This window comes from Mytilus californianus, unplaced genomic scaffold, assembly GCF_021869535.1.
Source record: "Mytilus californianus isolate M0D057914Y unplaced genomic scaffold, xbMytCali1.0.p SCAF_4, whole genome shotgun sequence".
Taxonomy (NCBI): domain Eukaryota; kingdom Metazoa; phylum Mollusca; class Bivalvia; order Mytilida; family Mytilidae; genus Mytilus; species Mytilus californianus.
In genome coordinates, this window is record NW_026262690.1 from 83,430,112 (window position 1) to 83,455,634 (window position 25,523).

Below are 25,523 nucleotides of genomic sequence, written 5' to 3' on the forward strand. Positions count from 1 at the left end.
ATAATATCTAGATGTTTTCCATTTAGTCACAATTCTATTGGCCTCGGTACTCAATAATAACCCCTCAAGTTAGTAGAAATAGGTCAATATCTTAGATCTGATTTGCTCTGCCTGATATATAATAATGTGTGCTTTATTCTGTTAACTATTTTATCAATTATTCAAATGATCTACTACAAACATTGTACTTAGTATATGGTGACCATGATTGAAATCTTGATTTTTATAAACCAATATTATGCAAGAGTTCCCATGAGAAGCGCATGCGCAGATAGAGGACACTGCGTTAGCAGATTTTAAGAGGTTAACACGTGGAAATTTTAGAAACTTATTATTGAAAGTTTTTAATATATTCTTCTTTAATTGGATTTATTATTCGGTTCAATGGATGAACAGTGATCAGCAACGTTTGCTGTTATAGGTCCTTGAACATTATTAAGACTGACGACTGCGGTCGAGGTCGTTCTTGTGACCACAGTGTGGCTGTCTAAATGTCCGACCGTAATGGCGGATGAAAAGGAAGAACATTCCAAAATGGAAAGACATTCTTCAAATGACAGTAGATTGCTTCATTTTTATGAAGTAAATCAAGAACACTGCAACAATGATAAAGCTTCCAATGATGAAATAGTTTATGAAGCTAGACTTGAAAATGTAGACAATTTGTCCGTAGGGGGCGGAGCTCCATTGTCACATGTGTCAATCAACCAAACACCGGATGTTGACAAACAATGTCCGGATATGTATCAACTGCTGATACAGACACAATTACTTACGCAAGCTTTGTTGAACAACCAAAGAACTGACACACCAGTGCAGAAAAAGACACATGGCAAACGTACATGTACTGTCACTGCCGGTGATGACGTACATGTAAGACCGTCAAGTTCCAAAAAACAAAGATGTGAAAGTGGTCACGGACAGGGATCACGAGTACAATCTGAGTCTTTAGCACAACATTATGTAAAAGAACTAGAAGAACTGTGTCAGTCTCAAGACCACAAACAGAACCAAAGGGAAACAAGCCCTTATTCTGATGTATCGAGTGAAGATGAGTCAGAAAGCTCAAATTCAGACATTGAACTTGACGAACAAGAACAACCAGAAGTTCACAGTCACACTCCAAGTATTCATACTTCTAATACAAAGAATGACACTATGTCTGTTATTGAAGATATGAAAGGCTTCATGGTAACTGAAGAGAAAGCTGGCCCAAAGATAAATGATGAACTGGCATCTGTTGTCAATGATGGCTTGAGAAAGAAGGCCAAGCAAAACAAAGTTGATGAGCTAACCAAAAAGTATGCAAAGCCAGAAAATGTACACAGTTTGACAGTCCCAAAAATTAATTTGGGTGAGTGTATGTATAATGCAAATATGAAATAATACACATGATACATGTACATGTTTAAACAAAATTAAAATTCAATTTATTTTAAAAAATATATATATACACGTAAATTGTATTTTAAAAATTTATTCAAACCAATATAAATTAGTTGATTGCGGCAGGCACAATTTAGCAAATTGTAGAATTGTATAAAAATTACAGGAATTCATTTCCTTTTCAGGTATATGGTCACAGATGTCAGTACCTAACAGAATGAATGACGTTAAACTTCAAAAAATTCAAAACTTATTGGGTAAAGCAGCGTGTCCTATGCTTTACTTAATGGACTTGTTTCTGTCTAAATCACAAACTAATGATGGACTGTCTAGAGAAGAAGTACAGTCTGCAACGCAACTTTGTAAAGACGCATATCAGATGACACAAGTGACTTATGCAGACATAACTTTCAGAAGAAGAGCTTTGATACAAGCTGAAATTCAACCCAAATATAAAGCTTTGTGCAAGGATGATGTTCCAGTAACTGATTTTCTCTTTGGAAATGACATCAAAGATAAAGTCAAAGAAATGGATGCTGAATATACAGTTGGAAAGAAACTGGGCAAAACCAATTTTAAAATTGGAAAGAAATCACACGATGACAAGAAAACTTTTAAGAAACCATATGTTCATGTACCAAAACGTCATTTTGACAAAACATCAAACAAGAAAGATTTTTTAGGGAAACCAACTTACAAAAAGAAAAAGTTCAAAAAGAAGCTCCAAGAGTAGGACAAGAAGTTCCTATAAAATTGCCAAAGCAAAATAGTTTGCCTGTGAGTACTTCAGTTCAGCAATTGAATACACAATTTACATTTATAAACACACCAGACAATTTCATTGGTGGGAAAGTGATAAAATTCCAAGAGAATTGGATGAGTTTAACTTCAGATAACTGGGTTTTAAATGTTGTAAAAGGGTATCAAATTGAGTTTGAACAAATTCCATCACAAAACAAGGAACCAAATATGTTACAATTTAATACAGATGAAAGAAATATGGTGCAGTTAGAAATAGATAAATTTTTACACAAACAAATTATAAAACCAGTGACATATATTAAAAATCAATATGTTTCAAATATTTTTATAAGACCAAAAAAGGATGGTACATGTAGAGTGATTTTAAATTTAAAAGTTCTCAACAATGATATTGAAAAACACCATTTTAAAATGGAGACATTAAAGTCAGCAATACAATGTGTGTCAAAAAACTGCTGGTTTGCTTCTATTGATTTGAAAGACGCATATTATTCTATTTCTATTGATCACAAATACCGAAAATATTTGCGGTTCTATTGGAATGATCAGTTGTATGAGTATACATGTTTGCCTAATGGGCTGACAACTGCGCCAAGGATATTTACAAAAGTTTTAAAAGTGCCATTTTCACATCTAAGAAAAATTAGACACAAAAATGTAGCTTACATTGACGATAGTCTTTTGATCAGTGATAGTTATTCACAATGTACAATTAATATTTCTGATACAGTCACCTTATTGGATAAATTAGGCTTTACTATTCACCCAGTCAAATCTGTATTTGAACCGACACAAACGATTACATTTTTAGGATTTGTGTTGAATTCCATGACAATGACAATTAAACTTACAACTGAAAAAGCGCAAGCAATAAAACTTTTATGCTGTAAATATGTAAAAAACAGACAAATGTCAATCAGGCAGTTTGCACAAATTATAGGCAAATTGATTGCTGCCGAACCAGGAGTTGAACATGCGCTTATATATGTAAAATCTTTAGAAATAGAAAAAGACAAATTTTTAAAACAAAACAATGGAGATTTTGACAATAAAATTATCATTTCAAATGAATCAGTAGATGTGTTAAATTGGTGGATTTCTCATGTTGAGTCTAGTTTCAAGCCATTAGTACGGACAGATCCTGAGATAATGTTAAAAACAGACAGTTCAAAAACTGGTTGGGGTGGTGTTGTTGACAATACACAACTTCAAACCAAGGGTTTTTGGTCATATGAAGAGCAGAATTTACACATAAATTATTTATAAAATGTTTTTGTTCAACAAAATCCGATAAACATGTTAGATTATACATGGATAATATGGTAGCTGTGACCTATATAGACAAAATGGGAGGTAGAATTCAGTCTCTCAATAACTTAACAAGGGAAATATGGCAGTGGTGTATACAAAGAAACATTTGGTAATGTGCTTGTCACTTACCGGGAAAAACCAATGTTGAAGCAGACAAATTGTCACGTTCCAACAATACAGATCTAGAATGGAAACTTAACAATAATGTTTTTATGTGCATTAATTCAATATATGGTCCGCATGATATTGATTTATTTGCTTCAAGGATAAATCATCAGTTATCAAGGTATATTTCATACTTACCTGATCCAAATGCTGAAGCAGTAGATGCTTTTACTATAAGTTGGACTAACTTTAACTCATTTGTTTTTCCTCCTTTCAGCATGGTAGGAAAAGTAATCCAAAAACTGATTTTGGAAGAAGCAGAATTAACCTTAATAGCACCCTTGTGGAGCACTCAACATTGGTTCCCTCAAATACTGCATCATATTGTTCAGGACTCTTACATAATACCCAGGAAAAAAGGACAACAGTTGTTGATACTGCCAACAGACCCTCAAAAGAAACATCCGTTGAAAAAACTGATTTTGGGTGTCTTCAGATTGTCGGGCAAATTGTGCAAAATACAGGACTATCAAAAAAGGCTGCAGAAATTGTCATCTCATCCTGGAGACAAAGTACACAAAAACAGTATTGGACATATCTCAAAAAATGGTGTACATTTTGTTGTGAACGAAAGATTGATATTTTTACGCCAACTGAGGTGGATGTAGTGGAATTTTTGACAGTTTTATATGAGTCAGGCGTAGGATATAGTGCTATTAACACAGCACGATCTGCGTTATCATCATATTTGACATTGGGGAAAACCCTGCCAATTGGTCAGTGGCCTTTAGTTAAAAGGTTTCTCAGAGGAGTTTATAATAAGCGACCAATGTTTCCTAGATATCAGCAAACATGGGATGTTAATGTGGTATTAGAATTTTTGATTTCTTTATCGCCTGTAAAGGTTTTGTCATTGAGATGTTTAACTTTGAAATTAGTTATGTTATTAGCACTAGTTACTGGACAGAGAATACAGACTTTACATTGTGTAGATTTAGATTTTATGAAAATCACAAAAGACAATGTTATAATTGAAATTAATGAGATTTTGAAAACTTCAAAACCAGGAAAACATTTATCACCAATATGTTTGCCAGCATTTGTTGAAGACTCAAGACTGTGTATTGTAACTGTTTTAAATGCCTATATCGAAAGAACATCTGCAATACGTACATCTCAAAAACTTTTTGTTACATTTGTAAAACCATACCATCATCCTACAAAATCAACAATTAGTAATTGGATTAAATTGGTTTTAAAACTTGCAGGTGTAAATACTTCTATTTTTAAAACACACAGTACTAGGGGAGCTAGTACATCAGCAGCATTTAGAGCTGGAGTGTCAGTAAATTCTATTCTTACATCAGCAGGATGGACAAATGAGTCTACTTTTAGGCAATTTTACAATAGACCAGTTACTGTTCAAGAGTACAATGATAACTATAGTGTACGAGTACTTCGTGGAAAATAGTTTTGTTTTTGCTTATAATGTAACTATGTTCATGATGTATATAAGTTAATACAATATTATTTGAAAATGTGTTTATCATAACCAAAAGTCCATATTATGATATGGCTTTGTTGCCTACAGTTTATTATGGTATCTGTATGTCGTTGAAACAATAACTAATTGTTACTGAGAGTTTGATTCAATATAATACTCTTGTGCCAAACTTTAAATAATTTTATAGTAATTTGGGAATCCAATACATTATTGTAATCTTACAAAACATGTATACATTACATTATTCAAGTAAATTGGCTCTCAAATCTCATGGGAACTCTTGCATAATATTGGTTTATAAAAATTGTAAAATTAAATGAGGCTTAGTTATAAGACGATATTTGATTAAAATTTTTATAAACCAATAGTTATGCTAAGAGTTAACATGCCCACCCTTTTTCATTATTACCCACCCAGAAATTTATTCAATTATACTTGAATATCTCTGAATAGTGACCTCTATCTGCGCATGCGCTTCTCATGTTAACTCTTAGCATAACTATTGGTTTATAAAAATTTTAATCAAATATCGTCTTATAACTAAGCCTCATTTAATTTTACAATTAAAATTGTAATGAGTTTATTTACTAATATAATAGACTGGCAGCTGTTTTTTCTCTACATGATGACGATTAGCAAAACACAAAGACTAGTGAGTGAATACTGTTTTCCTTATAAGAAATATTCTTTGTTTATGTAAGAGAATGATAATCCCTTTCTTCATGATTAAGTACGAGCGTTAGCGAGTACTTATCATGAAGTAAGGGATAATCATTCTCTTACAAACTTAGAATATTGAAAAGTGCTCAAGGCTTGAATGATCTCTTGATTGGTTGTATTTAAGAATTAGTTTCATTGTCAGTGCAATGTTTGTAATTAATGCATGACTTCCTTTTTAGGCATGATTTCATTTATGGATTAGTTTTAGTGATGTAAGGACCTTCTTATAATTTTGGAAAATATAATAAATTATGTTTTATACATTAGATGACACAACAGTACAATGAAATGGTAAGAAATGTTTCCTGATTGTGAGTATGAATGTAAATTTTAGCGAGGAATTATCTTTTTGATTATTTCCATTTCAAATCAATAAATTCAAAATTTGAGTTACAAATAAATTTTATTTTACAGCCAATATTTTAGTCCAGTCCTTTACATCATATACTACTTCATTATGTCAGGGAAATGTTCAAATACAATGCCTTTAAAATAGTTTAAAATATATTCAAAAGTTAAACTAAATTTCTGTTTTTAGAATTTTATCAGAATATTGGAAATTACTATTCTCCCCAACCGCGGATCCGGTAACCAATGTTACTGCACCAGTAAACTTCATCTAATTTTGATTTTTTTTTTGTTTGTTTCAAAATTCAACTTTTAGCCAATTTTAATCACAGATTCTTTCAAGCTGATAAATGTGCTTCGGGGCATTTGTAACTCATTTATGGAAACTCTTTGTTTTGAACTGTAAGTAGGCCTAAACAATAGGATAATCCCTTACTAAGAACATGATTTCATTCATTCTTCACAATTAAGAAACACCAAATCCTACAATTTCATTGGTCGAGAGCACTTTGCTATATTCTAAACAGATCATATATGTGTTTTTATGTCTTTCAGAAATGCACCAGGTGAATTAAATGATGTGATTCTATGAGCACCTTTTCACAACTTTGTATATGTAAGAGAATGATAATCCCTTTCTTCATGATTAAGTAAGAGCGTTAGCGAGTATTTATCATGATGAAATGGATTATCATTCTCTTACAATCTTAGAATATTGTAAAGTGCTCAAGGCTCAAATGATCTCTTGATTGGTTTTATTCAAGAATTTGTTTCATTGTCAGTGCGATGTTCATAATTAACAGATGACTTTTAGGCATTTCATTTATGTATTTGTCTTAGGGATGTACGGACTTACTTTAAATTTGGGAAATTTTAATGTGTTTTAGACATCAGATGACACAACGTTACTATCAAATGGTAGAAATTGTATGAGTTTCCTACTTGTGAGAATGAGTGTAAATTATGTAATATTTTAGTGAGGAATTATCTCTTTGTTTATTTACAGTTCAATTTATTAAATTCAAAATTAAATTGTATTCCACAGTCAATGTTATTCCAGCTCTTTACATCAAATATTACTTAAGGTGTAATATCACTAAATCATAGTACGTCACATCCGGTTGCATACGAAAATAGGTCTAAAAAAAATATTCCCTTGAATTTGACAGTTGTAGGTAATTGATCCTACATTTCATTGCAGTAAAACATTTCTTAGTCATAAACATATATCTTGGGTATTTCAAAGCACCATTATTTCTTTATTTGGGGTTTCTATAGAATATTTTGGAAACTTGAGGTTACATGGTTACTAAAGCTTGTACACAGGTTAAAAAAGGGGGGGGGGGGGGATTTGATTGGTTAACTTCCAGTGATGGTTGTTTTCTTATATGCAATGAAATGTTATGTGAATTTTTTTCTATAGTACTGGACAGGATAAAACTTTACTCATGCCAAGTATTTCTTTATTTGAAACAAAGATAAATTCTGCACAATGTTTTGAAAAGTGCAAATTTAACAAAGACTAATAGGGGAAAATCAATGGTGGTATTACACCTAATATGGGAAGCTGTACATGCACCTTTGACCTTGTGAGTACTCTCATGTGTTAAAATTTCTTGCTATTTAAGTGAAATATTACAAATAATGAAATATTCTGAGTGGATTGAGTCTCCAAAATACATTTTATGAGAAAATTTCCTTGAAATAGGACTTTACCATGAATATTAGTTGACAGAACAAGCTATACTTAGAGTCTTGGGGAGCCTTTTCTCCTTATTTCTTATATTCTGCTACACTAGAAAATTTCTCCTAAGAAATACTTTAATAAATATTTATTTTAAATAAATGAAATTATTTTTGAAGCAGTAACAACAAATTATTCACCAAAAGAGAAGTTTTTTATGTCCCTCTCTGGAACGCGGCGTAAATTTAAGTTTTACGTAAGGACTTAATGAAACCTCCTTGGAGACAGTAAACTTTCATACGGATAGTTCATTCAGCTTGAATACTTCAATTAATCATTTATAATAACCTTTCTATCATAAATGAGTGAAAGTTACCCCAATATTTTTATTTATTGGCCTAAAAAGTAGAAATTTTGAGGAAATGAGAGGTATAAATGGACCAAAAGAGACCTTATAAGGAAGACAAAGAGGTCCATTAGTAGTATTTATCATCCTAATGTCATCTTTTGTATCATATTCAACTGTTTGTAGGCAGATGAGATAAATATTTGATCATTTATTGGTCCACACTATATTCTATCATGATGCGGCTTGGTTTGAATTTTTCGAAGAAATTTTGCTCGAATCGCTGTAGATGTCGTCTTACATTATACTAGATTTTTCTCAAACTATTGAACTGATAATGACAAAACTTGACAGGAATGCTTGAAATAACCAGTATTACAAAGGAAAAAAGTCACATTCAGTTTATTCAACAAAAAAGTCTTCTTTAGGTGTAATACCACCAAATCATAGTACGTCACATCCGGTTGCATACGAAAATAGGTCTAAAAAAATATTCCCTTGAATTTGACAGTTGTAAGTAATTGATCCTACATTTCATTGCAGTAAAACATTTCTGAGTCATAAACATATATCTTGGGTATTTCAAAGCACCATTATTTCTTTATTTGGGGTTTCTATAGAATATTTTGGAAACTTGAGGTTACATGGTTACTAAAGCTTGTACACAGGTTAAAAAAGGGGGGAAATTTGATTGGTTAACTTCCAGTGATGGTTGTTTTCTTATATGCAATGAAATGTTATGTGAATTTTTTTCTATAGTACTGGACAGGATCAAACTTTACTCATGCCAAGTATTTCTTTATTTGAAACAAAGATAAATTCTGCACAATTTTTTGAAAAGTGCAAATTTAACAAAGACTAATAGGGGAAAATCAATGGTGGTATTACACCGTAATGAACTTAAATTTAAATGTTCAAAGCAAATGCTTTTTTATAGGAAATTCAAAAGTTAATCAATTTATTTAATCTTAACAGTTGGTTTTTTTTTCATATTCTTCTCTTTAGCATTGCTTTGATATTTCTTATTTTTAGCTCACCTGGCCCAAAGGGTCAAGTGAGCTTTTCTCATCACTTGGCGTCCGTCGTCCGTCGACCGTCATCCGTCGTTGTTAACTTTTACACAAATCTTCTCCTCTGAAACTATTGAGACAAATTTAACCAAACTTGGCCACAATCATCAGAAGGGTATGTACTCTAACAAATGTGTCCGCCAACCAAAATGGCCGACATGGCTAAAAATAGAACAAAGGGGATAAACTGCAGATTTTGGTTGATATCTCTAAAACTAAAGCATTTAGAGCAAAATATGACTGGGTAAAATTGTTCATCGGGCTAAGATCTATCTGTCCTGACATTTTCAGACAAATCAGACAACCCGTAGTTGGGTTGCTGCCCCTGAATTGGTAATTTTAAGGAAATTTTGCAGTTTTTTGTTATTATCTTGAATATTATTATAGATAGAGATAAACTGTAAACAGCAATAATGTTCAGCAAAGTAAGATCTACAAATAAGTCAACATGACCTAATTATCAATTGACCCCTTAAGCAGTTATTGCCCTTTATAGTCAACTTTTAACTATTTTTTTTATAAATTTTTGTAATCTTTTACAAAAATCTTCTCCTCTGAAACTACTGAGACAAATTTAACCAAACTTGGCCACAATCATCATTAGGGTATGTAGTTTAAAAAATTTGTCTGATGACCCCGCCTTCCAACCAAGATGGCAGGCATGGCTAGAATAGGACATAGGGGTAATATGCAAGTTTTGTCTATTATTTTTTGAACCGTTATAAATAGAGAAAATCTGAAAGGAGCAAAAATGTTCAGAATTATGAGCTCTACCAATTGTTAGACAAATTCTTATAGGAGATATTGCCCATAAATGTCAAATTTTACCATTTTTTTCATTTTTGCCTATTATCATGTTAACTATGATATTTAGAGAGAAACTTGTTTTTTTCTGTTATGCCTTATATGATTTCAATTATAATAGATAAATAAACACTTTAAATCACAAAAATTATCAGCAAGGCAAGATCCATTAAAAAGAAATCACCATTTAAGGGCAGTAACTATCATTAGTGTCATACAATGGTTGTAACCACATAAGCATCTTTGTAGACATTGTATTGTTTATATGTTTTACTGTTATCATTTCTGCCTAACTCCTATAAGAAGTCATCAAATGGTTTCAATCGTTTAATATTTTTGTAGAGCTTGTATTGCTAATCTTTTTTTTTTGTTTAGAGTAATTATCTATCTAGAATATTTTTCGAAATAATAGGCAATAACTGCTCAGTCTTTAGTTTTCTATGTTCTGTTTTGTGTACTGTTGTTTGTCTGTTTGTCTTTTCTTTTTTAGCCATTGCGTTGTCAGTTTATTTTCGACTTATGAGTTTGAATGTCCCTTTGGCATCTTTTGCCTCTCATTTTGGTTATTATGGTGGAAATTGGAAATAGGAAGATCTTGACAATTTGAGCATTTTTGATCAGACATATTTCTTTATCTTTAATGGTTTTCAAGATATAAGACGATTCATTTTACAATTTTTTTTTTATTTTGGTGTGTTGGCAGAAATTAAGTACAAAAAATTAAGCTATAAAAGGTCCAGGGATAACATAATGTTTCTTTATTGCTGTAGTTACAGTGGGAATTGAAGTTGAAGGTATCAGATTGTCTTTCTGACATTGATCTATGAATCATTCATGTTTTTGGTGTAAATTGTTAATTTTTGAAAAAGTAAACATTTTTGAAAAGTAAAAATTTTTGAAAAAGTTTTTCTAGATATGACAGACAACGACAATGGACACTCAGTGATGAAATACAATACATGATTTTAAAATATTAAAGTAACCAAGTCACAACAGTCCCCACTTGAGTGTGATCTTCAGAAATCAGATCAGATGATACGCATGTATTTACTTTGTGTTGCAAAAGATAAACCTTAACAATCAATTTCTTTCAAGTATTATCTCATATGATATTTAAAACAATACAACACCACACTGTATCCTTATGATTGATAATTTCCGGAACGATAATATGATTTCCGTCACATTTTCTAAGTATTTCGACACTATAAGAGAAACATTAAGGAAGTATGAGAACATAAACGTATAATTAATATAATCAATGGCGTATTCTGAATCAATCAAAAAGTCTCAGGACATCCTAGCTTGTGGATTATGTGAAACAGATACAAAAATAAAAGTGAAATGTATGGACTGTGATCTATATATGTGCCAAAAATGTACAGATAAGGTACATGCCAAGTTCAAGAATGCTGATCTCCATGACATTGTAGCTTTGAAGGACATTCATTCTCATACTGATGACACTGATGCAGAGTCTGACTTTAAGCCAGTTAAATGTAAAGACCATAGAAAACAAATGTGCTGCATGTACTGCTTAACATGTGAACTATTAGTTTGTCCCATGTGCATAGCAAAAACTCACCATTTACATCAAATGGAAGAAATTCAACAGTTTTGTCAAAAGAAAATTAAAATAATGAAAAAACTGCAAATTTTGACTAACTCTAAAATAGAAAAATTTATAAAAAAATCAAATTTAATGGGAGAAATTGAGAAATCAAAGTCATTTGAAATAGAGCAAAATATATTAAGAGAGGAAAAACAAGCAAGGGAAGTTCAGTCAAAATGTTTGAGGTTACTTAAAGAACATAAAGAAAACACAGAAAGGCAAGCTGAACTTATATCAAGGAAAGAATTGGAAATTCTAGAAGATAAAAAAGATATCGAAACAGTTATACAACAAATAGAAAATAAATACAAATTACAAAATACAGAAGAGTTTCTTGAGGCTGTAAGAAATGTGCATGCAAAATTGGACTCTATTGGGAAGTCGACCAGTCCAAAATCGTTGAATATAAAAATACAGCAATATATTCCTAATTATAAAATTCAAACTGACTCTAAAACAATTGAAATGGAAATTCAATTTGAAATAAAAGCAAAATATGAACTAGACATGTCTGAAGTAAGCAGTATAACAAGTGACGAAGATGGAAACATCTGGATCACAAACGAAAGAAACGAAATACGAAAACTGCAGGTGAAAGAAAGAATTAAAACAATAAAATCAATAAAAACTGACCATGGCGACTCTGAAATTAGATGTTTGAAAAAAGACATTTTCATCGCATCTTCAGTTTTTCGACAAATCTGTCATTTGGCTGCCGATGACGCCGTAAAAGTGATCAAAGATCTTTCTCCTAATAAACCGTATACTCTTCATGTTACAGACAGTGAAATCATTGTGGGAATGGATTGTAGCTCTGTGAAAAACCGAACAGACATACCCATAATCATGAGATTGGGATTTGATGGAAACATCATAAAGGTACACACTAATCGAGAGAAACAAATACTTACAAGAGATGTTGTACTATGCTGTACAACAACCAATGAAGGTGCTATCTGCTACATTGACAGTACTATTTTAGGAGACTATAAAGGAGATGTAGTGTTTATGAGTAGAGATGGAATTATTCAATGGAAATACATTGGAAACTCCTTTATTCATTCAACTGAACATCCTTTCACCCCTATTGAAGTGTTAAAAACAAAATCAAAGAACTTTATAGTTTCAGATATGTATCAAAATTCTTTCCATATCCTTACAGCACAGGGGAGCTTACTGACAATATTAAATTTAACATTACTAGGAATAGAAAAGCCCGGGCTGATGACAATTGATGTCAATGGGATTTTGTGGATTAGTAGCACGGAACAAACCAAAGAATTACTCCGTTCTGTAAAATTCTCTGGATTCTAACAGTAGAGTCGCTTTTTCCAATCTTGAAAACAATGTTACCAGTATTATTATATCAAGAACTTTCACAGAAATAACTTTTTAAAGAAAGAAGTACAAATATACAACAGATGTAGTTTAAAAAAAACACTGCATATAAACGCTTTATTGACAGTTATTTGCATATCAAAAACAATAACTGGGCTCCTAAAACATGTATAGCAGATGAAATCAAATGTAATCTATTGTATTTGGCAATAATGACATTATATATGAATGACTAAAACGTTTCTACTGAAATCCTGTTCTAATTACACTTGCGCTCTGCACTGTTAGATGTAGTATTATCCGAAGTAGCGATTTTGATATTAAATTGTAGGACAGAATGAATTATTAAGTACAGCTATTTGTAAGAACCAGGCAGGGGGTGATTCATGTATGTTTCAGAACTTCTTTTTTTGTTTTATATAATAGACAGCTAAGATTGAAATGATGATTGCAGGCTAATTTTTTTAATTTTGTTGAACGGTTGCTTTGGAAACGTGCATCCATTTTTTCGAGAATTTATGATGAAATCATACATGAAAAATTGAAAAATCCATGTTATTTTGGTTGCAAAAATTTTCTGATTATGAGAATTGCAAAAAAAAATAATTTTACCACATTACTAAACATTATTTGAATTATATATTTTAATGTATAGGTTTTGAAATTTTTTTCCTATAAAGCGAAAATAGTATTTTAAAAAGTTGCAAAAATCTGTTTTTCACTTTTTTTGAAAATGGCTGAAATGTTACATTTTAAATCAAATAAAATTAAAAATGGGCAGATGATTTTCTTTTAAAACATGATTGCAGCTTAAAGTTCATATATTGAATTATTAAAAAATGTAACAAAACATCTGTTTTTTTTCGCAATTTTTGTTACCATGGGAACCAAAATTGGCAATTTTCTTAAAAATGACAAAATCAGAAAATGTGTTTATTATTAAGATTGTGCATATTTGTTATATTAATGCAATTTAACACACAATAAAACCTATAATTTGTTGGAAAATATTTTAAAAAAATTTAGAATTACTTAAAATGGTAAAATTGACCATAGCAACAGATAAAAAGCCTTAGCAACCGACCTCAAATTGCTGAAATAATTCACAATCAGCATCTAACACATGAAAATCAATGTATTGAATACATATGATAAATGGAGTTTGAAGTCTATACTCAGCACGTCAGTGTTTCATTCTGCTTTTGGTAACCATGGAAACAAAATAAGGTTCAGATTTGATACAAACGGATACGGTATAATGTCTTTTATTCAGCACTGTAAATGTACTTCTTTCAACGAAAATCAACATGCAATTATATTTCTTTATATGTACAACTTGTATCTCTTGATTCCATGAAAGGGTTATCTTAAAATCAATCAGGTTAATTCTACCTTGTAACCATATATAAAGTCTATGTAAACATCATCAAATTACAACAAGGCATGCATAGTTACTGGAAATTAAGAAATTATTGTGATTTTTTTTGTCCAACTGGAAGGTGTCATCTGACCTTGACCTCTTTTTCATGGTTCAGTGGTTAGTTAAGTTTTAGTTTTTGGTCTTTTTTCCGCATACTATATGTAATAGGTAAACTTTATTTGGTGTACGGAAATATTTTAAGATGAACATGTCTGTCCGGCAAATATCATTGACCTTGACTTCAATTTCATGGCTCATTGGTCAATGTAGTTTTCATGGTTAAATTTGTTTCTTAGATACTGAACGAAATATGTCTATATTTAATGCATAGGTTGGTTGTAAGGTGTAAATGTCTGTCAGGCATGGATCATCTGACCTAGAAGGCTTAAACTCATTTTTATGGTCCATTGTTCCATTTTAACTTTTCCTGTTTAAGTTTGTTTCTAAGAAACCATAGGCAATAGGTCAACTATATTTTGTGTATGGAATTATTGTAAGGTGTAACTGACTTTGACCTTCTTTTCTTGGATCATGTTAAGAATATATTTACAATACTTATATTTGTGATACTAATATAACAGCTTTTATATTTAGGACTATCAAGACAAAATCAATGGTCAGTAAAGTAGACAAGACATTTCAGCGTGTGCACTCTTGTTCTTATCATCTCAAAAATTAAAATTGAAAATGAAAGAATTGCAATGATTAAATGCATGCAATAATTCCTGAATTTACAGTATCATCCAGAAACAACCTTTTCAGTGAAAGATCCATTTTTAGATCTATATTGTGATTTTACTGTTGACAAGCAGAACTAAAAATCATTATGTTCTTCCTAGTCATCTTTCAATTTTTATTTTCAATCATTCAAGGTAACATTATTACCAATCCGAAATTTTAGGATTCTTCCACCTAATAACAATTGTAATAATGTATGTATACTGAATGACAACAGTGCACCTGTCATATATTCCTTTCTTCCATTCCAGAATATTACCATTGTGTGAAACACAAGGGTGTCTGACTAGAAGCAAGTCATGCTTACTTTCTGGAGCACCTGATGTTGCCTAATTTTAACTATGACAAATTTAAAGTCAATGACTTACTGAATATGTAAGGGCTTTTAAATACAATGGATACTATAAATCTACTATATACCAAATATCATTGATTTGACATCATTAGTTTCAATACACTAACCATATAAATTTTAACCATGTCAATAAACCACGAATGACTAAATGTTTAGGCAATTATTTTTTAAAACATAAAATAAACATAGAATATATAAGATGTACCTTATCAAATGACATATGAACAATAATTTATAACTAAAAATGTGCCATAAGCAAGATTTGATTTGCAGCAGGTCAAGTTTACGAGCTTATTCCATCTACGCCAGTGACTTACAACATTACGACTTTTCATGGTGCGCCAGAGGGTTTCATCCTGTTCTGCAAATTATTTTTTGTTTCCATATAAATGAATTTGTTTCATTAAAAGTTAAAAGATACCAAAATAATTTTTATAGCGTTTTAGAATTTTCCTACATCATCTGTCATTTGAAAAGATATAATTTTATTTTAAAAAATATTGCTTCATATTATAAATGAACAGTCAAATCTGATTTCTAGAATAACAATTAAAAAATTCATCTTCATTAAAATAATGCTGCAAGGAACATATTTATCTGCATAATTTCTAAATACTGAGCACAATTTCTTAAATAAGGGTGGTAACAAATAGATTCTAATATGACACATTTTAGAATTTGTCAATTATATATAGAAATTACCAAAATGAAATTACTATAAGTCTTTAAACTTAGAAATTGTTTCAAATACTGACCACTATGGAATGCATATCTAAGACATGTCACAGAAGTAATTTTGTTGGCCCTATATCATAAGAACTTTGGTAGATAAGTAAAATTCTGTCTTTATTTCCCCTGTATATTGCCCGTTGCCATGGTAACCATCAAAACAACATTTTGCCTGAATATGTGAAAAAAGACCCTTTTGAAAATTTAAAATAAGGGAATTTAATGTCCCATGGAAATTAAGTTAATCAATAAAAACAATTAGGGTTTTTACATTGTTAATAAACAAGATCCCAATCTATTCAAAAACGTTAAAATTTTGAATTTACCAAATAGTTTGTTTCCATAGCAACCATTTAAAAATGTGTTAAAATTCGAAAATGAAATATTTCAAAAACTCCTAAATTCTAAATCTGTTTATCTCCCAAGACCAACAATACCATGACATTTCATTGACAAATTTTGAAAGACAACATTCTATATATTCATAAAATAAAAAGATAGTCGTGTGTTTTTTTTTCTTTAAAAAAAATTATTTTAGTCAAAAATTGACAATTTTCACCAAAATTCAGATTCCCAAACAGATGAATAATCAAACATTTTGAACTTAAAAAGCTAAATCGTTCTATTTCTGACACAAATTTAGTAATTATAAATGAGAATATATTACTGATAGAGATATGTTGGAAGAGAATGAAACTTTTCTCTCTGGGGATGGTGCCTCCCCTTTTTTTGAAAAAAATCATTTTTTTTCTAAATTATAAAATTTATCAAAAATTTAAAGAAAGATGGTATTGATTTCTGAACATTTTGAGCATTGAAGCATGACATTTCTTCAAAGGGTTAGGGTAATGATAGTACCTCCTTCCCCATTTTTAGATATTAGATTTTTTTCAGAAATGGGGAATGTGTCAAAGAGACAACAATCCAACCAAACAACAGAAAACAGCCGAAAGGCTGATGACTGAATGAAGGATTGCTGCGTCCCTAAATACATGAAATACACTTGTTTTGTGCAAATCGAAATTTTTAGATGCTATTTCATGGTCTTGAAAATTAGCCTCTGTCCAAGTTTTATTTCAGTCTATATAAAAAAAACTTAGAACTTTTTTGCTGTTTACAGTTTATCTTTGTCATTAATAATATTCAAGATAATAACCAAAAACTGCAAAATTTCCTTATAATTACCAATCTAGTTGCAGCAACCCAACAATGGGTTGTTAGATTCATCTAAAAATTTTAGATAGAACTTGACCTAATGAGCATGTTTACCTACATCAGATTTGCTCTAAATGCTTTAGTGTTTGAGATATAAGCCAAATACTGCATTTTACCCCTATGTTCTATTTTTAGCCATGGCGGCCATGTTTTTTGACAAAATAGAAAATAAAACACAAACTTTATTCTAGATATCCTAAGGATCATTCAGCTTAAGTTTGGCTGGAATTGGTTCAGTGGATTCAGAGGAGATGTTTGAAATAGTTACATGTAACACCGGACGGACGACGACGGACGCCAAGTGATGGAACAGTGAACTAAAAAACTACGTCCGTTCTATCAGAAATATACTGAAAATGAAAAATAAACAACTTATACCCTCGAGAGCGCTAACGAGGCCACTGTCCATAAATTAAATATTTTTAAGGGTAATAACTCTTAAGAAAGTCGATTGGCCACCAATATATAACTTGTTTGAGATGTTGCTTATCCTAGAGTATTAGTTTCGTAAAAATCTGACAAGATTTGTACATGTGAGAGCGCTGCAAGGACCGGACAGACAGACAGACAGACAGACAGACACGATCAGCCAGATGGACACAAGGACGGACGGCAATCAAAATTTTAAGCAGACCATGTTTAAGTTTAAAATTTTAAGTTCTAATATTGATTATTATTTTTTGCCAAAAAAAAAATATTTTTAAAATAACAAAAATAAAAAAACAATAAATCGGTCTTTTGTCTTAAATCAGTGGTTTTAATAAGAAAATAACACTCTGTAAAAATTAGACTTATGGGACAGTTATTAAGTTTGGTACAGTTTTCCAATTTCATTATATATGGAAAATTTAATACATGGCCTTGTATCGTTTCTTTTGTTGACTAGTATACTATTGCGCAGAGTCAGATTATGTACACATAATGGCTGTTACTATTTACCTCCCATGTAAGTCGACATGTATCGAAACCTTTATGCAAACACTTATTTGTCACTATGTCGATTTAACTGTGTCAAAATTGAAATTGAAGAAGAACTACAGAACCGTTCTTTCTATTCTAATATATAATGAAACTAACTTATGCAAAAGAGCTTGAAATAAATGCGGAATGTGTCCATTGGACGCATGTACAGATGATGCTCCCGCTTGCATATCATAAAAGTTATAAACGGACATAACTGAAGAACGGTAAAAGTGACACTTACCAAATGTGTACTTCATGTAAGTTTTGTGGTCATAAGAATTGTGTAAAAGTTTCATATCATTTGGTTGAGGCAAACTAAAGAAAGAAAAAAAGAAACGAAAAATTCAGCAACTTTTTCCCTTTGTAAAGAGGCATGGCTCTAGAACAGTTAAAGTGACACCACCAAAATTCAAACTTGATCTGTATTTGGTGGTTTTAAGCATTGTGTATAATTTAAATAACATTTGGTAAAGACAAACTAAAGTTAGAGAACGGAAACGAAAAATACAGCAATACTTCTTTTTGTAAAAGGGCATAACTCTAGAACGGTTAAAGTGACACCACCAAAATTAAAACTTGGTCTGTGTTTTAAAATTTGTGGTAATAAGCAATGTGATTAAGTTTCATAACATTTGGTTGAGGCAAACTAAAGTTAGAGAACAGAAACCAACTTTGGGACGTACAATGGTAAACCTTAATGCCCCCTCCGCCACGGCAGGGGCATACAAATGTGTAAATATAACAATTGATAAAATTGAGCAAAATTCCATGAATGATCTTTGCACATGGTGGTCCTAAGGTTTTGAGAATCAAAACAGTATATACTAGTTAGGACCAGCAAATTTTCCTCAAGGCCCACAAGGAGAATATGTTTTGAGAACTATAAAGATGCGACAACTCTGCCTTATACAAATAATAATTCAGTTAGGTTATTTAGAAAAAAAATGATAGACAAGCTGTCCTTTTCCATCATATACCATACAAACATTGACAAAGTCTTGCACAGTTTAAGATAGATCGTTGGTATATATTTCCTCAGATAGAACACGTAGAATTTGTATGCCCCCACCGTAGCGAAGGGGGCATTACCCTTGTTCGTAAGTACGTCCGTTCTAGAGTTATACACCTTTACAAATGGAAAAATTGCTGACTTTTTTGTTTCCGTTCTCTAACTTAAGTTAGCCACAACCAATTGTTTTGAAACTTAAACACAATGCTAATTACCATAAAATACAGATCTAGTTTGAGTTTTATTGGTGTCACTTGTACTGTTAATGAGTTATGCCCCTTTAAAAATGGAAAAATTGCTGAATTTTTCGTTTCCGTTCTTTCTCTTTCGTCTGTCTGACAGTTCATCTTACCCTGACCTCATTTTCTTAGAACATTGATAATGTTAAGTTAATATGATACTTGTATTAAAATCTTTATATAACAGAGTTTCAAAAGTAATTCATTGATAAATAAAACCAACCAGACATTTCAGGGTGTGCATTCTTGTTTAGCAGATCTTAGTCTAGGGCAAATTTTTTTTTAAATTGTTCATTAAGATTTGTTTTACAGACATTCATGTTATGCTTATTGTTGAAGGCTGTACGATGACCTGTGGTTGTTCATTTCTATGTCATTTGGTCTCTTGCGAAGAGTTGTCTCATTGGCAATTACAACACATCCTCTTATTTTTATGCACAGACTTAAATGTTTTTGGAGTTCAATATTATTCTTTTTCACTAACAGCATCAATCACAGGAACGACAAAGGGTTATGCGTATTACCATTTTTTTCAAACTTCTGAGAAATCTTACATATAACTATAGAAGTAATGTTTTGCTTATGCTTAGTTCACAAGTAAACACAATAAGATTCCACATTTTTCAACAAATTTTATAATTTTGAAAAAAATGATATTTTTTTCCAAAAAAAAAGGGGGGGGGTGCACCATACCCAGAGTGATGAGTTTTCGTTTTGTACAAGTATATCTTCATTAATCATATATTCTAGTTTAAAATTAATAAATGTGTGTCAGAATTGCACATATAAATGGAATATTTTAGCTTTTTAAGTTCAAATGTTTGATTATTCATCTGTTTGGTAATCTGAATTTTGGTGAAAATTGACAATTTTTGACTAAAATTATTGTTTTAAAGAAAAAAAACCCACGACTTTCTTTTTATTTTATGAATATATAGAATGTTGACTTTCAAAATTTGTCACTGACATGTAATTGTATTGTTGGTCTTGGGAGAAAAACAGATTTAAAATTTAGGAGTTTTTGAAATTTTTCATTTTCGAATTTTAGCACATTTTCAAATGGTTGCTATGGAAACAAACTATGTAGTAAATTCAAAATTTTAACGTTTTTGTATAGTTTGGGGTTTTGTTTGTCAATACTGTAAATATACTTATTGTTTGTATTGATTAACTTTTTTTCAATGGTTCTTTAAAATCCCTTATATTTCAATTTTCAAAGTCTACTTTTGTACGTATTTTGGCAAAATTTTGTAAGGATGGTTTCCATGGCAACCAAGGCTCAAAAGAAAAAAAATAATATATGAAACTTATTTTCATACCATACCTTCTTCATAAACAAAATATAAAGACATTTGAAGAGGGGTCATGAATCGCCCATCAGCAGGAACCCGCGTGATTCTTACAAAGACAGGTACTTAATTAACATTTAAAGCTTGCTTTCAGAAATTGTAAGATTTATACCCCACATCTCCTTTCATTCATTTCGAATATGATATGCTAATAATACTAGTGTTTTGAATACCAAATATCATCACATTATTACTAGGATTTCAAGGAGTCGAATATAAATCATTTTCATGATTTTTTAAAGCCTTATGGTCATAACCATGTCAAAGGTAGGTCAACCAGTAAATATTTCTGATTAAAAAAAAATAATGATAAATATTACGTCTCCTACGCCTATAAGAAGATGTAAATGAGACAAGAGAAAACTATCCACTAGATACCAAATTACATAGATAAACCAATCATCAGCCAAATTGTCCAAATAACGGTGAAAGAGCAGAAAAATCATTAACTAACATTTTTGAGAGTTTAAATGTAACATGTTAATGGTAAAGTCAGTCAATACCAAACTTTTGAGTTAAGCCAATTGTAACTCATTTTTAAAGTTTGTTCTTATGTTGTGCTGTTACACCACTGTCACAGGTTATTGACAGGGTTGAGCGCTCACAAACATGTTTAACCCCGGCATATTCTTTATGTGCCTGTCCCAAGTCAGGAGTCTGTAGTTCAGTGGCTGTCATTGGTTCATGTCTGTCATATTTGTTTTTCGTATATTGTTTTGTTACAGATTAGGTCGTTAGTTTTCTCATTTTAATTGTTTCACATTTTTCATGTCGGGGCTTTTTACAGCCGATAGTATGGGTTTTTCTCATTGTTGAAGGCGGTATGTTGGCCTATGATTGGATTCATCCACCTCATTTGAACTCTGATGGATATTTTTCTCAATGGCAATCATACCACATCTCCTCCACTTATAGATCAAAATATCAAAAGTATAGCAGAAGGGGGTGATTGGTATTTTGAATTGGCGATGATGAGATGAAAATTAGTCTAGCGGACAGCAGTTTATGTTTTATCACAAAATTAGCTTAATATTTACGAAAGCTTACAAAAAAACAACTTTTTTCGCTGTTTTACCGATTTGGTCTATCGGAAGTGTGTCAGAGAATCTTAGAGTCTTGTCAAACTTAAACTTAAGCGAACCAAGTTGCATTTCGAAGACAGAGCAAAGACTGGTTAGCTTGAAAGCAGAGTAATGTGTCCGTGTATGGTGAATTTCTACCTAAAGACTGTTGAATTTCTAAGCTTGTCAGCTAGTGCAAAACAGGGTATCATCATATCGCATTAACATCTTATTGTCCTGAATTTGCAGTGGAATATTTGACCTATATATATATATTATAAATTTCATTAATCAATAAACCTTTGTTATATTTTTTGGTAACAGTGTGCATGTTGTTTTTTTTTTGGCGGGATCATTGAACAAATTTTGAAACATTACAACTAAAAGATGATTGTAAGAACACATTTTTTGCCAATTTTTGTCACTTATATGACTTCTTGAATATCAGAACTGTGTGAAATATATAATTCTATGAAAACTGTAAAATTATCACTTATCACACATGTGTTAAAAGTCGTTTTAATATTCAATAAGTAAAACAGTAGTGCAAGTTGGTTGCAGCAGGTTGACTTGGATTTCACTTATCTTGATATATAACTGAACCAAACTGTGATAAGTAGGCCTGGGTAACCTAACTCATTTTCAAAGGTTGACCGACTCTCTCATTTACTTTCCAATAGCAAGTGAAATGTCAAAAGGTCTTACAGTATTTGAACTCGGACATGAAATTAAAAAAAAAAGTCAGTCAATCATAAAGTGTAGACCAAGGTTACCTACTTTTGTCAAAATATGTTCAAAATTTGTTTTGCACTTCATAGGATGTTGTATGAAGTCCCAGAATTTATTACAACTGAAATTTCGATGAAGTTTTAACTGTATGTCAACAGAACCTCCTCGATATAAGAACATATCACACTTTACAGATGGTTTCCAATATTAGGTTGCAGGTTTTATAGATCATATATATCACAGAAACTTGAGCAAAAGCAGTGAACCATAAATACAGATTGATACTCTGTATGTAACTTAATGAGATTGTGGGGAAAGTGAGATTTTTTTTTTAAAGTTTTCAAGTCTTTTGGGACTATTCTATTTTGGTTTTATATAGTTAAAATATTTTCTAACAAAAGTTTACAAATCTAAGTATTGAATGAATCATTCTTCTTATTATTTATGATTTGATAATAATTGAAGATTTTAGTTTGTGATTTTATAGAAAGTACCTGTAATACTATTCTGTTAGACATAGTTAGCTTTCTATACCATAACAAAAACCTTTATCTGCAATTATTTTACATAATATAAAGTTATAATGTATGTATATATGTTTTTGCTGCATCAAATATAAGTGGATACCTTTCAAATGTGTCCATTTCCAACGACACAAATTCTGAGTTGCCCATTGGAAGAACTTACTACGGCTTGGTGTAAAAATATTGAAAAATATAATACCTCCAGTACTCATGTTAAAATGAGCATAGAGCTTGGTATGAGAGATTTACAATTCAAAAAGGAAAACCAACAGGTACAGGTCACAACACACCCCGTAACAGTGAGCCAAACCCCCATCTTATAAGTAAGTTAACTAGAGGCTCTAAAGAGCTTGTGTCGCTCACTTGGTCTATGTGCATATTCAACAAAGGACTCTTCAACAATGTAGACGAAAATAGAATTCATGACAAAAATCTGTTTTCTTGATTTTGTATTGCTAATCATTTAGTCTGTTTAGATTCTCTCTACCTTCTTTAGATTTGCTCAAAACACACAAGAGGGTAAAAAAAATCCTCATTTAAGGGCAATCACTCCTATAAAGAGTGACAGTCTACTAACTATATTGGCAAAAATTGACTTGTCAGTAGATCTTGCCTTGCTGATCATTTTTATGATTTAAAGTGTCTATTTATCTATTATAATTTTTATCATATAAGGCAAAACGCCAAAAAAAATAGTTAAAATCGTCATTTAAGGGCAATAACTCCAATAAGGAATTGTCGGACGATTTCCTCGCATTTTACCCGTATGTTCTATTTTTTGCCATGTCGGCCATCTTGGTTGGCAGACGGGGTCATTGGACACATTTTAAAACTAGATACCCTAATGATGATTGTGGCCAAGTTTGGTTAAATTTTGCCCAGTAGTTTCAGAGGAGAAGATTTGTGTAAAAGTTAACAGACGACGATGACGGACACCAAGTTTTGAGAAAGCTCACTTGGCCCTTTGGGCCTGGTAAGCTAATAATGACTTGAATAACAAAATATAAAACAGTTCAAAAGAGAAACCAAGGGTCTGAATAATAAACGAAAAACTATTGCAGACAACAACCAACATCCCCACTGGATTACAGGCTCCTGACTTTGACAGGCATTCATTTTTATGTCCAAAAGCACTTCACAAAACAGATTTACAGTCTGACAGATATTTGCTTATTTCATTTTGAAACATCTACCCATATAAACAGAATATTGTATGAATAGAAGTATATACTAATTCAGAAAATTAAACACTTTTTGACAAGCCGTGTTGTATAGTGCCTGGGTATCTAATGGCATATACAAGATACAAAAATTGTTACTAAATTTATTTGTACATATCACAGTGATGCCTACTGTACATATATATATATATTGTGTGTGTGTGTGTAAAACAAGTGAAATAAAGCCATAAACAAAATATACAGTGTGTCAATATACACAAACAGAAGTGATACTTTTACAGTATGGCACTAACAGAAAAATCATAAACATTATTTCAAGCATAACCTCATCTTCCTCAGTATACATTTATATAAGTGTGTACTTTCATCATTTCAAATAAGTTTTCTATTTAATGGTTTGCTCTTTTGTGATAAAACACCTCACTGATAACACATCTTTCCATATTTGCTCTATCTTAATACAATTTATAAACTAATGCCTTTCTTTATTCATTAAAATCACAAATAAAAAACTATTTTCTACTTTCTCCAATTGGTCTATATAACAAATTCAATAGCCTGCATTTAAACCTCTTTTGCTATATATATAACCTTAGACTTCTTTGATATATCTACACAATATATTGTTCAGAGTAAAGGATCAATCTAAAAGACCTAAGCTTCACAGGTAAAAAGGTTAATTGTTTGTTGCTTGTTTGCTTGCCTGATCGATGTCCAGTGGCAAGTGTTTCATTTATATTCAGGATACCTTAACTCAGTAGAAAGGTCAATATCTTAGATCTGCTTTGTCTGTATACTTTTCTGTTTAACACTTTACTTTAATTTATCAAGTGTTTAATTCAGTAAATCCTTTGTCATTTATTTAATAACTTCTCTTCAAACATTATACAAGATTGGTATGAGTGATATCTTAAAACAAACTTGTGCTGAATTTATCTACCTATATGATGTATTGATAGTTGTATTTGCTATCCATAATGTAGACTAAAAAAACACAAAGACTACCGAGTGAATACTGTTT

The 25,523-nt window shown here is 31.2% G+C and overlaps 2 protein-coding genes across 2 annotated transcripts; both read left to right on the forward strand.

The window, feature by feature from the left end:
- The first annotated feature begins 499 nt into the window (after positions 1–499).
- On the forward strand, positions 500–5,102 carry LOC127738732 (uncharacterized). Its single transcript, XM_052250072.1, has 3 exons — positions 500–1,354; positions 1,572–2,163; positions 3,842–5,102. The coding sequence occupies exons 1-2, from the start codon at positions 505–507 to the stop codon at positions 2,117–2,119; spliced, it is 1,398 nt and encodes a 465-aa protein (XP_052106032.1). The 5' UTR covers positions 500–504; the 3' UTR covers positions 2,120–2,163; positions 3,842–5,102.
- A 6,155-nt stretch (positions 5,103–11,257) lies between these two features.
- LOC127738731 (uncharacterized) lies at positions 11,258–13,402 on the forward strand. The gene has a single exon (XM_052250071.1). The coding sequence runs from the start codon at positions 11,302–11,304 to the stop codon at positions 12,964–12,966; it is 1,665 nt and encodes a 554-aa protein (XP_052106031.1). The 5' UTR covers positions 11,258–11,301; the 3' UTR covers positions 12,967–13,402.
- The last annotated feature ends 12,121 nt before the right edge of the window (positions 13,403–25,523 follow it).